This window comes from Clupea harengus, chromosome 6, assembly GCF_900700415.2.
Source record: "Clupea harengus chromosome 6, Ch_v2.0.2, whole genome shotgun sequence".
Taxonomy (NCBI): domain Eukaryota; kingdom Metazoa; phylum Chordata; class Actinopteri; order Clupeiformes; family Clupeidae; genus Clupea; species Clupea harengus.
Genome location: NC_045157.1, coordinates 19,466,596 through 19,479,737, shown reverse-complemented (window position 1 = coordinate 19,479,737; position 13,142 = coordinate 19,466,596). Strand labels below are relative to the sequence as shown.

The window sequence follows — 13,142 nt, the reverse complement described above, 5'->3', positions numbered from 1 at the left end:
TCCAAAGGCCCTGGACATCTTATTAGGATACATGGTATCATGGACTCCATCAAATACCAGCAGATATTAAATGAAAACCTAACAGCCCCCTCCAGTAAGCTTAAAATGGGCTGTGGTTGGACCTTCCAGCAGGTCAATGATCCGAAGCACACCTCAAAATCAACACAAAAATGCTTCACCGACCGCAGAATAAAGGTTTTGCCATGGCCATCACAGTCCCCCGACCTAAACCCCATAGAAAATATGTGGGATGAGCTGAAGCCGAGTCTTAAAACGTTGACCTCAGAATCTGAAAGATCTGGAGAGATACTGCATGTAGGAATGGTCTCAGATCCTGTGCCATGTGCTCACCAACCTCATCACGCATTATAGGAGAAGACTCAGAGCTGTTATCTTGGCAAAGGGAGGCTGCACAAAACATTAAATTAAGGGGTGCCAATAATTGTGGCACACATGTTTTGGGGAAAAATATTTATTTAATGTCAACAGTTTTTTTTTCTTTCAATAGTTTTACTTCAATGAAAAGGTAAGATTTTTGTGAATATTTTGAGTGAAAGACCAAGAGGATAAACAGCAAAGACATATTTTTTTATAGGCTGTTTTGCTCATATTCACTAGGGGTGCCAATAATTGCGGAGGGCACTGTATATACTATAGATCTATGTAGATAGAGTGACATCCCATTAATAATTATTTAATAAAACATACATTTTGAGCTCAGGTACATTTTTCTATTCCTGTGTGTCTGATAAATCTGTCGTTTACTGGTATTGTTCAGAGATGTAAGACTATTTTATTTATTCTACATTTAATCACGTAAATTTGGGGATTTCTCCCTGTGTTTTGTTGTAGACGTATTGATGTGTGAGTGCGTGTGCATGTGTGACGTGCGTGTTTGTCTGTTCTGTCATAACAATGCCGGGCGGTAATGTGTGCGGTGCTTTGAGCGCCGCTGGAGCTCTGACGTGAGCGTGCCTGTGGAGGGGGTGTCTTTTTCGGGGTAAGGGGCCCACGGGGCAGCGGAGGCCCCCGACGGCCAGACTGCCATTTGAGCAGCGCCCGTCAAACCCCACCGCTCCACCACTGTCTCCTCAAAGCCCCCCTGCTGGAGCTGGCGTTTGAACATGTGTGTGTGTGTGTGTGTGTGTGTGTGGATTTTGTGTTTTTGGTCGTTGTCGTTATTTTCCTGTCGTCGCCAACTCTCAAAAGTTGCAGCGCGAATGACGCATCGGCTGCTGACTCTACGGCCCTCGTTCACCACCACGCGTGTAGATGTGAGTGGGGTTGTTCAGTTTTCATTATTAGCGCCAGTCGGAAGTGGGAAACAAAGACAACAGGTTGCGTTTAATCCTCAGAGGTGGTGATTAAGGGAAACTCAGCGCTGCTTGTTGACGTCAGTGCTCAGCTCGACCGAGGCTGCATCTGCCTCTGTTTTCATAAAGTAGGTTAAAGCAGAGATCAATATCAGTTGCCTCACTTTGTTCTTCTTCACCAGAACCTCTGGAGCATATTAAGACTCATACATACACACACAAAAAAAATACACACACACACACACACAAAAAACACATACAGAGAAAGTCAACAGTAATCAGGCATTTATTTCAGGAAGGCTTAGAAGATGTTGTCTTTTCTGTATGCTGCTTTTGTCAGAACATCCCAAATGATACATTTAAAATTAGTTCTTGTTAGGGATTTTCAGTTCAGTAAGTCTGGGTGAGTTACTGGTTTGCGAGTTAGTTTAGTGTCTAGTAGTGCTGTCATCCCAACAATTCCCTCTCTGCCCTTTCCCTTTCTGGTCTCTTTGTCTTTCTACGGTAGTTCTCTCTCTCTCTCTCTCTCTCTCTCTCTCTCTCTCTCTCTCTCGCTTTAACCTCTCCACATTCTCTGGCAGGAGACACATGTCCTCTCTCACTGGCGTGACTGCAGACCGCCTTGTGCTCCTCTCTCCTCTGTCACTCTCCAGCCCCCCTTAAGCTACTGAGACCCCCCCCCCCCCCACACACACACACTCTATTCTCTCACCCCTCACTTTCTCTCTCTCTCTCTCTCTCTCTCTCTTTCTTTCTCTCATACTATCTGCCATTTTGCCTGTTTACTATTTGTCCCCCACGCCGTTGCTCTTCCATATTGTGTGTGTGTGTGTGTCTGTGTGTGTGTGTGTGTGTGTGTGTGTGTGTGTGTTTGTGTGTGTCTGTGTGTGTGTGTGTGTGTTCTTCAGAAGGGAACTCCGGGGTGTGTGTGAAGTAACCCTGAGTGACAGGGGGCTTGTGGAGTGGGGTGAGGGCTGAGAGGGGTGGTATGCCTGGGGGGGTGGGGGGGATGGAAGTGTGTCTGTGTGTGTTCATCACATTGTCATAATCAGGCGGCGTTCTGATTGGCACTTGCCTCGGAGCTGTTAATATGGGCTTTGTGCAGCTGTTTAGTGTTGCTTTGTTTATGAGTGTTTTTGTGTTAAGTGTCATAGCTAACCGCACTCAAGCACATTTACTCTCCTGCATCCACATATGTACCAAAGGCCTGTCTATAGCACTGTTTGATCCATCAGTGGTATACGCACATACACTCGCAAACACACACACACACACACACGTACATACACATGCAAACAACCACCCACTCACACACAGAGTTGCGCGCACTCATTAGCATTCCTGTGCTTGCTCCACTCCAAGCATAAAAGCCATATCCAGCCATCAGCGCCACCCTACAGGGGCCCTGCCAGTCAGCAGATGAGAGGAGCCGGGGCCTGATATCGCCATGGTTATTTTCCTCCCTGTGTTAGTGGAGTGGGAGTGGGAGTGGGTGGTGAGGTGAGGGGGGGCGAGCTGGAGTGGGTCTCTATTACTGTTATTACATTACTCTGCCAGGAGGCGCTTTTTATGCCCCATCATTTCATTAGTTATTTTCAGGCTGTCACTCACCAGCCCTTTCACTAACCACACAACAAATCTCATGGTCTTAACTTGAGTGTATGTGTATGTGTATGTATGTGTGTGTGTGTCTGTGTGTGTGTCTGTGTCTGTGTCTGTATGTGTGTTTGAAGGTGAAAAATGAACGAAGAATAAAAGCGCGTGTGTGTGTGCATGTGTCTGTTTGTGTGTGAGAGGCAAAAGCGAGGAAAACGGAGCGAAGTGTGAATGTGTGTATGCATCATTTTTCTGTTTGATATGTGGTTGTTTGTGTAATTGCTGTGGACTACTTTACACGTGGCACAAGGTGGAACTTTGTGGCAAAGCTGAAAACTAATGTGTAATGCAATGCTAAGGGTGCTCTCTCTTGCAGCTGGCTTACAGCTGTTACAACATTGCACATTATAACATGGGGTGAACAGATGTTAAGAATATGTTTCTCATAAATGCCAAACTGAAATATTCATTGTCTGCCTTTATGATAAGAAATTATAGGTGTTGACATATGATGCCTTTCTTTCAGCCTCATTCAATGACATGGCTTTCAGACTGAACCAAATATATCCATTGTTCTGTAAAGTTGTACAACCTGGACGTTGTACAATTTCATGGTGTTTAAAATAATGTAAGCCAATAGCATGTTAACAAAACGTCATAAAATATCAGTTGAAATTCAATTTTTAGTAGTTATTTATAGTCATAACTTGACAGTGGTAGGTGCATGAGAATGTAAATGGGAACATTTGACATATTATGTGGCAGGCTGTTTCAGCAGCTCCAGTATGTGTATGTCATGATACACATCTCTATAACTTTGTGTCACTCCAATACTCCTACACACACATGCATACTTATTTATGTATGATAGTGTTCTTTTATATATGTGTGTGTGTGTGTGTGTGTGTGTGTGTGTGTGTGTGTGTGTGTGTGTGTGTGTGTGTGTGTGTGTGTGTGTGTGTGTGTGTGTGTTTAGGCGCATGTAACCCTTTGCTCCATCTGCACCTCTGCCACCCTCCATAATCATTCTGTTCTTGTTTTCAGCTTCAGATTTTTCTCCTCTCACTGCTTTGAAATGGGAGTTGATCTCAATTCCTGCAAAGTATGGCGACTGGAGAAACGTTACATGACTCAAATATCACTCTAGGTCCTCTCAGATGGAGTTGGAGAGGGAGACAGCGAGTGTGAGTGTGTGTGTGTGTGTGTGTGTTTGAGAGAGAGAGAGAGAGAGGGAGGGAGTGAGTGTGAGATTGCCTGAGCTCAACTATAAATGGATTTTGGTGACTTTCTGATTGAGGGGAGAAAGTGCTTTTTATCATCCCATCCTTGTCAGCTTTTTGGCTTCTCTGGAAAAGGACACGCGGCTGATAATCCAGCATGCCGGCCCTCTGCGAAAAAAAGATAGAAAGAAAAAAAAAGAAGAAAACGGACGGAAAAATGAGAGCGGAGAGGACAAAAAACTCAAAACACAGGCCACAGGGCTGTCAGATAAAGGCCAAATGCAGTCAGGGCTGCTAGCTGTCAGAGCCAATGACCAACACCAGAGGCAGACACGGAGTGAGTGAACAACCCTTTGGTGCGGTCTCCCCCTCTTCATCTCAGTCAGCCCATACACCCTCTTTTGCTGCTTTAAAAAGATATCACTCCGCTGGAAACAAAAGACTCTCGTATAACAGCATAGACGTAAAGCCTTTCAAAAGGGTAGAGGATGGAGGCGTAATTGTTTCAAGTTGTGAGGTTGTGGGTGGATGTGTGAGTGATCAGTATATCAGAATGATTTTAATGGGCAGATAAAATGAATTTGTCTGCATGGAGAGTGTGCTCTGTGAAATAATGCAATATATTGTATGGAAGTTGATAAATGGAATGTTTCATTTTTTTCAGTGTTCCTCTATCTCTATCATAGTGTGAAAGCGGCTTCATGTGTCCGGTGTCTTTGTGAAAGCATATTTTCTGAAAGGTACGCTTCAAATGCATTTGATTTAATAAGTGTATATAATGTGTGTGTGTGTGTGTCTGCAGGAGCAGTGGGCACACCTCTTCCTGGAGTGGAGGTGCGCATTGGCATGACCAACTCCACCAACACCACTATAGCAGAGGGCAACAGCAAGGAGACGCGGGTAAGTCCCCCCTGCTCTCACCTCTCCAGCTGGTCAGCATTAGCATGGCGAGTGACTGATGGTAGCCTTATAGCACTGCATTAATCCAATTAGAATCACGAAGCTATGTTAGCATGATCAAACATGCACTACTACATCAACATTTAAGGCCAGCCATTGCTTAATGAGGCAGGAGACATTTTGAACCCACTTTAAAAAGAAAAAAAAAACAATATTTTGTCTGTCTTTTCTTTATACGGTGAATCCAAAGGATGGTGTTCGGGTGGAGTCTTGGGTATGATTAGGGCTCAGGTGGGAGTTTGTGACTGGTGACCGTTAGGTTCAGGTTATAGTCCGTGTCTCTGACTTATTTGTGAGTTAGGGCTTGTGGACAGTTTTTATAGTTAATATTTTATTCATTAGTGGATGGGTCTTTTACAGTTTATAGATGATTTACAAGTGGAGAGGTTTTCACATCGTTGGTGCTTTATTAGGTGTGAGTGTGTGTGTGTGTGTGTGTGTGTGTGTGTGTGTGTGTGTGTGTGTGTGTGTGTGTGTGTGTGTGTGTGTGTGTGTGTGTGTGTGTGTGTGTGTGTGTGTGTGTGTGTGTATGTGCCTATGTCTCTGTGTATGTGTCCAAGCCTCTGTGTGTGTGTGTGTGGCTTCAGGTGCGCCCCGGTCTGGAGGGTAAGGAGGGGGAGCTGATGGTGCGTGGACCCTCTGTCTTCAGGGAGTACTGGAACAAACCTCAGGAGACGGCGGAGGCATTCACTGAGGACGGCTGGTTCAAGACAGGTACAGCTGCACACAAACTGCCCCACATCACAGTACTTCTGCAATGCACTGTGTATCACCTTAATTCATACATGTCTGGAATAGACAAGTTGTTCTGGAAGAATCCTGGGGTTTAACTTGCAGCATATCCAGCCCTGCTCCTGATTGACTTGAGGGCTCACTCTTTCTTTCTCTCTCTCTCTCTCTCTCTCTCTCTCTCTCTCTGGGTCTCCCAGGTCTTAATTATCAAATGGCTGAAAGGTTAGCCCTCTACAAAAACTGCTTCTCCTCAGAAATGAGATGGTCTGCTGCTGTGCTGTACCTGCTGAAACACTGCATGAAGTTACACACTTACTTTGACCAGCTGTCAAACAGACTGCGTTTCTGTAGACACACTGTGTTATTTGTGACTTTTCAAACCGCTGCAGTGTTATTGAGTGGTTTGCATTAATGGTGCAGCAGTGTGAATATATATGTTTACGGGTCGGACGTGTGCGCGTGCAAAGACGAGCTGTCAGTCAAACACTTGCCTCTGAGGAGGGAGGCCAGAAGAGCCCAGCTCATAGGATGAGTGGAAGAGGCAGAGCAGAAAGAAAAAAGAAAAGATAGACGGATCGAGAGATGAAGAGGGGATGGTGGGACGGAGGAGGTGGAGTGGAGAATGTTCTGGAAGAGAGAATGAAGACCAAACTGGAGGCACTGATGGAAAGAGAATTGAAAGCTTTAAGCAGGATGAGAGAGAGAGGGATAGAGAGAGAGAGATATAAAGACAATAAGTGATGGGTGCACTTGTGGACATCTAAGAACGAGTGTAAAAATCATCAGGTAGGGGGTGGGGGATGTCCAGGTCAAACACACACAGCATAGAAACACACCATAAACTACCACCACACATTCTCTCTAAGGGGTGAGCCTGACACTGGTGAAGAAGTAGAGCAGAAGAGGAGAGGAGAGGAGAGAGGGAGGAAGAGGAGGGAGGGAGAGAGAGTAAGCAGAGGGTAAGGGGACGAGGGGGAGAGACAGAGAGGGAGGAGAGGAGTTGGCTTTAATTGGTTCTTAGGGCTGGAAGGACGGAGTTGCAGTGCGCTGCATGCTGCTGTCACACCCCATTACACACACTGGCCTGGTAATGAGAGCCAGCGCAATCAGCTCCCTCAAGACCAGGCCCCCAGCCACTGTGTGAGAGTGTGTGTGTGTGTGTGTGTGTGTGTGTGTCTCTGTGTGTGTGTCTCTGTGTGTGTGTGTGTGTGTGTGTGTGTGTGTGTGTGACTGTGTATGTGTGTGACTGTGTATGTGTGTGTGTGAGAGAGTGATCAGGGACGGCACTGACAGACTCTTTGTACTCTTGCCCTCCGGTCTGTGGTCTGAGAAACCATCATTTCTCTGACACCTGTGTGCCCTTCTGAAACAGACTTTTAATTCATGAAGAGCACTAGAGGTCCTTTACAGCAACAGTGCCATTCATTGACTGTGTTGACTCCTGTAGAGGGGTGTCTATTCACTAAAAGAAAACCTGTTTTTGAGCCTGAATGAATAATAGGCAGGTTGGGTAGGTTTGGTTACTCTGCTGGAAAAGGAGTGCCAGGGGCATCCATCTCGTGGTGTCACAGGGGTCTAAAAGTAGGCACAGGTGTCTGGGAGCGTGTCAGTGTCTCAGCCTTACTTCATCTTTCACTATCAGTCTCTGTCTGTCTCTTTCTATCTCTTTCTCTCTCTCTCTCTCTCTCTCTCTCTCGCTCTCTCTCATTCCCCCAGTTTTCCCTTCTCTATACGGAAGATGTGTCTCATCTACACTTAGTTGTCCTTTCACTCCATCCTAACTTAACACACTTTGAGAGAGGGACAAAGTCAGAGAGAGAGAGAGAGAGAGAGAGCGTGAGTGAAAGAGAGATGGAGGGGAAACAGATCAATGTGGCCCCAGCTTGCCCAGTTCTGTCTTTAATTGAGCGAGTGCAGTGGCCCACGGTGACTGGCACCTCTATAGATCATCTGTCACCCTTCTCTCCAGTGTTCACCTCGGCGAATCTCTCTTTTTTCTTTCTTTGCTCTCCTTCTTTTCGTAACACCCTGTCCAACACCGTGCCCCCACACCTCCTTTCTTCTCTGTCTCTATCTCTTCTTCCTCCTTTCCTTCCTCTTCTTCCTCCTGGGTCTTGGTCAGCTGGCACTCTCAGGGCGCGGCCCTGGTCGTATCAAAGTACCCCTGAAGTCACTGTTACGGTTCGGTGCTCTGGATGGAACTTCTTACAGAGCAAAAGAGAGGGTCCGAGTGTCAGAAGAATTCCGGTGTCACACAGACTCAGTTACTTCATCATTGTTTGTCAGGAGTGCATTGCAGAGACAGAATCCACAAATACACACTGCCGTGTCGACCGTAGATACAGAGCCGGACAGATGGGAGACATGCATTAGCAATACTCCTACTGCTCCTGTGTCACACTGTGTGAATGATGGAGCCACCTTTTACAAAGTTACTCTGCTGTGGCATAAATAAAGGTGGTGGTGGGGAGCAATGGTGTCTCGTCTGTTCCCCCCCACGATCCGTTTAGTCGGACATCATGATGGAGGATCTGCTCACAGCCATCACAACATGTTTTAAAGAAAGGGAAAGGCAAAGCAGAGAGGGTGAGATAGAGAGAGAGAGAGAGAGAGGGAAGGAGGGAGGGAGGGAAGGAAGGAGGGAGGGATGAGAACTGTGTGATATTTATTTTAAGAGGCTCCTCTCTGTGCCACGCTGTCTCTTATCAGTCTAATGGCACGTCCCTCCTCCGGTCACACCGCTGTTTCATCCCCGCTCCCAATGTCACGCTGGCCCCATGCTACCACTGCCCCCCGCGCCGCACCGCACCACACAACACCGCACCGCACCGCACCGCACCGCACCACGGCCCAGAGGGAAGGACTCTCCTCTCCGTCAGGCCCTTCTCCTCTCCCTCTCTCATGAGTTCCACTGATTTAACTTCACCTAGTGACAAACCCTGTCTCTGCCTCAGATTGGGAATATTTCCTTGAACTATAAGCACTTTGAGCTGCATTCTTTTGCATGAAAGGTGCTATATAAATAAAGTTTTATTATTATTATTATATTATAAAATTGTTTGAGCTACTCCAACTAGTTCATATTCATCCCACTACCATATAGAAAGAACTAGATGCTTTACTCACCAAGGTGTGTTCAGTTTCTAGCCGGAGATGATCAAATTATCTGTTTCTATTGCTAATTGTCTTGAATTTAGACTTGCACATAGACACATACACACAGGCAGAAATTAATGCACATGCATGCCACACATACATACACAACACACACACACACACACACACACACACACACACTCATACATACACAAATATATACTACATACACAAATACACACACACACACACACACACACACACACATATACTACATACAGCAATACACACATATACATATACTACATACACAAATACACACACATACACATATACTACATACACAAACACACACACTCACACACACGCAGTAGCAGTGTTGTTTGCCAGGGGCTGTGAGTGTATGAGTGTAAAAGCAGTGGACAGGGGGGTGAGTGAGATGAGCATAGATCTGTGTGAGTCTGTGGTGGGCAGTCACTGACCCTCTGGGGATCATCCTTCAGCTGACAGACACCCAGCACATCTCCACATCCCCCCCCCCACACACACACACACTTTTTTATGTGTCATGTACTCTTTTTGTGTACAGACACCCACACACATGGACACATTCACTCTCCCATTCTCACACCGGCACAATCACACAAACACAAACCCATTCAGCGTTACACATAAATAGTTCAAACACACACATAATGAATGCATGCTCTAACCAGTGAGGGGTTAGAGGTCATATGCTGTTGACCTAGGCTTGCTTTACACTTCACACAGATTCCATCTTTCTTTTGTCATTTCAGGCTCAGACCCTCTCTTTCAGTGTTGCCATGTGACTGTATGAGTGCTGACCGTTTGAGTGGGAGTGTGCTCCTCTCATGTTGTTGTCATGAACACGGCTCCAGATTCTCCTCTCTTAGTTCAGCAAAGCAATGCATCTTTGGTTTTTCCCATCAACAGTGCAAACCTGACGTTGGCCTGTTTTGTATGTATTAGACGATTGTTTAGTCAAATACAGTGTGCGCCCCGTTTTCACACATTTACACACACCGCATCTCCACGCGCAGCAGTTGTTTTGTATTCTTTGAGGCAATGAATCATGTTCATGCTCCTGTTTGACACAGAGAATTCCACAGCGGCACGGCGTGCTCACGATGCAAGGCGAGGCGTTTAGATGGAGCGTGCGCACTTGCGTTTGATCCTCCTTAGGTTATCAGTCCTGATGTCCTCCCCCCACCCCTCCTTCTGCCCCCCCTCTCTCTCTCCGCCACTCCCCACTTCTCCCCTACTATCTCCTGAAGTGTGACAAAACATGCACGCATACACACACGCACACAAACACACACACACACACAAGCCCAATCAGCCACCTTGCATACTCCTCCCTCTCCTCTTAAATGCATTGTTTAAAACAAATGAGATCAGTCATCCGTAGTGCAAGCCACTCTCATGTACGATATTAATTACTTTCTTTTTTTAAAAGGAGGGGGAAGGAAAGTTAAGAGAGATAAATAGCACAAGTGTTGCATTTTTTTTTTCTTTCGTTTTATTTTCCCCGTTTGGTCTCTCTCTTTCTTTTGTTTTGATCTGTTATTCATCCTCATTAGTGCTTTCGTTAAAGCGTGGTGCGTTTTAATGCCTGAATTAATATTCATGTCGCTGTTGTGTTCTACCACTGTTCCTTCAGAGAGATGGCCTGCCGAACAGACCTCATTAATGGAGCACAGATAAGGCTGACAGGGGAGGAGGGAGAGAAAGATTGTGTGTGTGTGTGTGTGTGTGTGTGTGTGTGTGTGTGTGTATGTGAAAGAGAGAAAGGGACCAAGATTGTGTGTGTGTGTGTGTGTGTGAGATGGATAGAGGGAGGGGGTCCAAGCATGTATGTATGTGTGTGTGTGTGTGTAAGAGAGAAATGTGAGAAAGAGAGAGAGAAAGGAGGAATGGCTTGTGTGATTGCTAACATGTAATGCAGTATCGATCACTGAGTTGTGATGTGCTGTATCAGAGAGATGGAAGCCAGGGCTTTTTTTTCTTTTCCATTAGATTGAAAGATGCTCTTTTAGCACAGCATACACACACACACACACACACACACACACCACACACACACACCACACACACACCACACACACACACACACACACACACACACACACACACACACACACAGTGTCTCTGTTGCATGGGTTGTGACACCTACGTGAGCAGTGTTGGGGCCTGTCAGTCTGCTGTGTGCTCGTTGAGGTGTAAGTGTGGTGGACGTGGAACACGGCTTCTGTCAAGCTGCCCTTTCCACAGCTGTCAGTCCCCTTACAGCCCCTTCACACACACACACACACACACACACACACACACACACACACACACACACACACACACACACACACACACACACACACACACACATTGGATGGAGGGTGTACAGTGTGGATGGATGGGTGCATAGAAAAGATGTTTGCTTCTCTGTCTTGACGATTGTTTGTCTGCTTCTTAAATCTCATGCTTTGTGCCTAGGTGTGCATGTGTGTGTGTCTTGCTGTTTATTGTGTACTATACTATGAGTCTATTAAACCAAACAGATGCATCTGAATTGGTAATCCTGCTAATTAGTTGCTATCCTTGTACAATCTAGATGCTATAGTAGTGATGTGCCGTGGCATGAAGCAATCATATTCCCTACATACATGCAAACTGCCTGATGCAAATAGTAAAATAATCCCTCTTGACCCTAATATCAATGACATTGTGTCTAGCACGTAGCATTAGTTGTGTAGAGAGTGTGAAGGTGCAGAGTGGATGTTTCTGTGCAGCAATCACACTGGATGAGAGTCCTCTAGGGCAGCGCAGCATGAGATTGGCCCGTCGCGTGTTTGGGTTTGTACGCCGCGTGTTAGACAGGAGCGAATTTCCTGCCATCTCTCGCTCCCCCCCCCCCCCCCCTCCACCTCTCCACCTCCGCACCCACCCACCATCAGTCGGCACTGGAGTGGAATCTCATCCGCTTTGCAACACCACGCAGAGGATTTCTGCTGATTGCATCACACGTTTGTCCCCTTTTGATATCCGGTTGGGCGTCCTTCTTCTTCTCCAAGCGCCAGGCAGAGGAGAGAGAGAGAGAGAGAAGGAGGAGGTAAAAAATAAGGCCAGTGCAATTAGGCATCTTATCATTTTAATTAGAAAAGCCACTGGTCCATATCGTTCTCCTTCAAGACAGCTTTAGAGACAGTGTGTGTCTGTGTGTGCGCGTGTGTGGTTGTCTGTGTTTGTATGTTGTCATAAGCATTTGTGTCTTTATTTTGTGTGTGTGTGTGTGTTTGTATTCTGATTGATATGTGGAATTTGTGTGTGTGTGTTTGTATTCTGATTGATATGTGGAATTTGTGTGTGTGTGTGTGTGTGTGTGTGTGTGTGTGTGTGTGTGTGTGTGTGTGTGTGTGTGTGTGTGTGTGTGTGTGTGTCTCAGCACTCCAGTCCATCATCCCTCTCATTATGTTTAATCAGAGTTTCATCATGCCGGCCAGGCACTCACTCTTTTTCTTCAATGCACAAACACACACACATACACATACACACACACACACACACACACATGCAGACACACACACACACACGCACAGACATACACACATGTACACACACATACACATGTGTCCATGTTGTTTAGTTGTTATCCATGGGGTTTGGCCCACTCGCTCAGAGGCATCTGGCACACAGTGCTGTGAAGGAATGGCAGAGTAGTTGTTGACCTGACCCTGTTTCCTCTGCTGCCACCCTTTACCATTTATTTATTTGTGTATTTGTTTGTTTGTTGGCTTGTTTGTTTATTTTTGTTGCTGCTGCCTTTTCTCCCCAGTACAGTTTCAGTCATAGAAATGAGAGCAAAGTTGTTTTTCTTTCTCTGTGTGTCTGGCTTGTTTGTGTCCGTGATCTTCTCTCTCCCATCCTCCTCCACCTCTTCCTCCCCACACCACTGTGCAGCCTCCTTCCTCTCTTCATTCCCCATTGTCTCCCATCCATGCCTAAACACTCGCCCCTCTTTTCCCATGGATTTATCATACAGGAAGAAAACACTTGACTGTGTGGAGATGGTGTGTGTGTTTGTGTGTGTGTGTGTGTGTGTGGGGGGGGGGGGCTGTAAATATACTATTACTGGAGTGTTAACACCCATGTACTCTCTTTTCCCCCCTTTTGGTCCACACACACTCTCTCTCACACACACACACACAAACAC

The 13,142-nt window shown here is 46.1% G+C and overlaps 1 protein-coding gene across 3 annotated transcripts in view; it reads left to right on the top strand.

Moving 5' to 3' along the window:
• acsf3 (acyl-CoA synthetase family member 3) overlaps positions 1-13,142 on the top strand; it is a 40,102-nt gene that overhangs the window by 19,081 nt on the left and 7,879 nt on the right. For all 3 annotated transcript variants that reach the window (XM_012819228.2, XM_031569284.2, XM_031569285.2), the window contains exons 6-7: positions 4,932-5,029; positions 5,677-5,803. In XM_012819228.2, the coding sequence (XP_012674682.2) occupies positions 4,932-5,029; positions 5,677-5,803 (225 nt within the window). The remainder of the gene's footprint in view (positions 1-4,931; positions 5,030-5,676; positions 5,804-13,142) is intronic.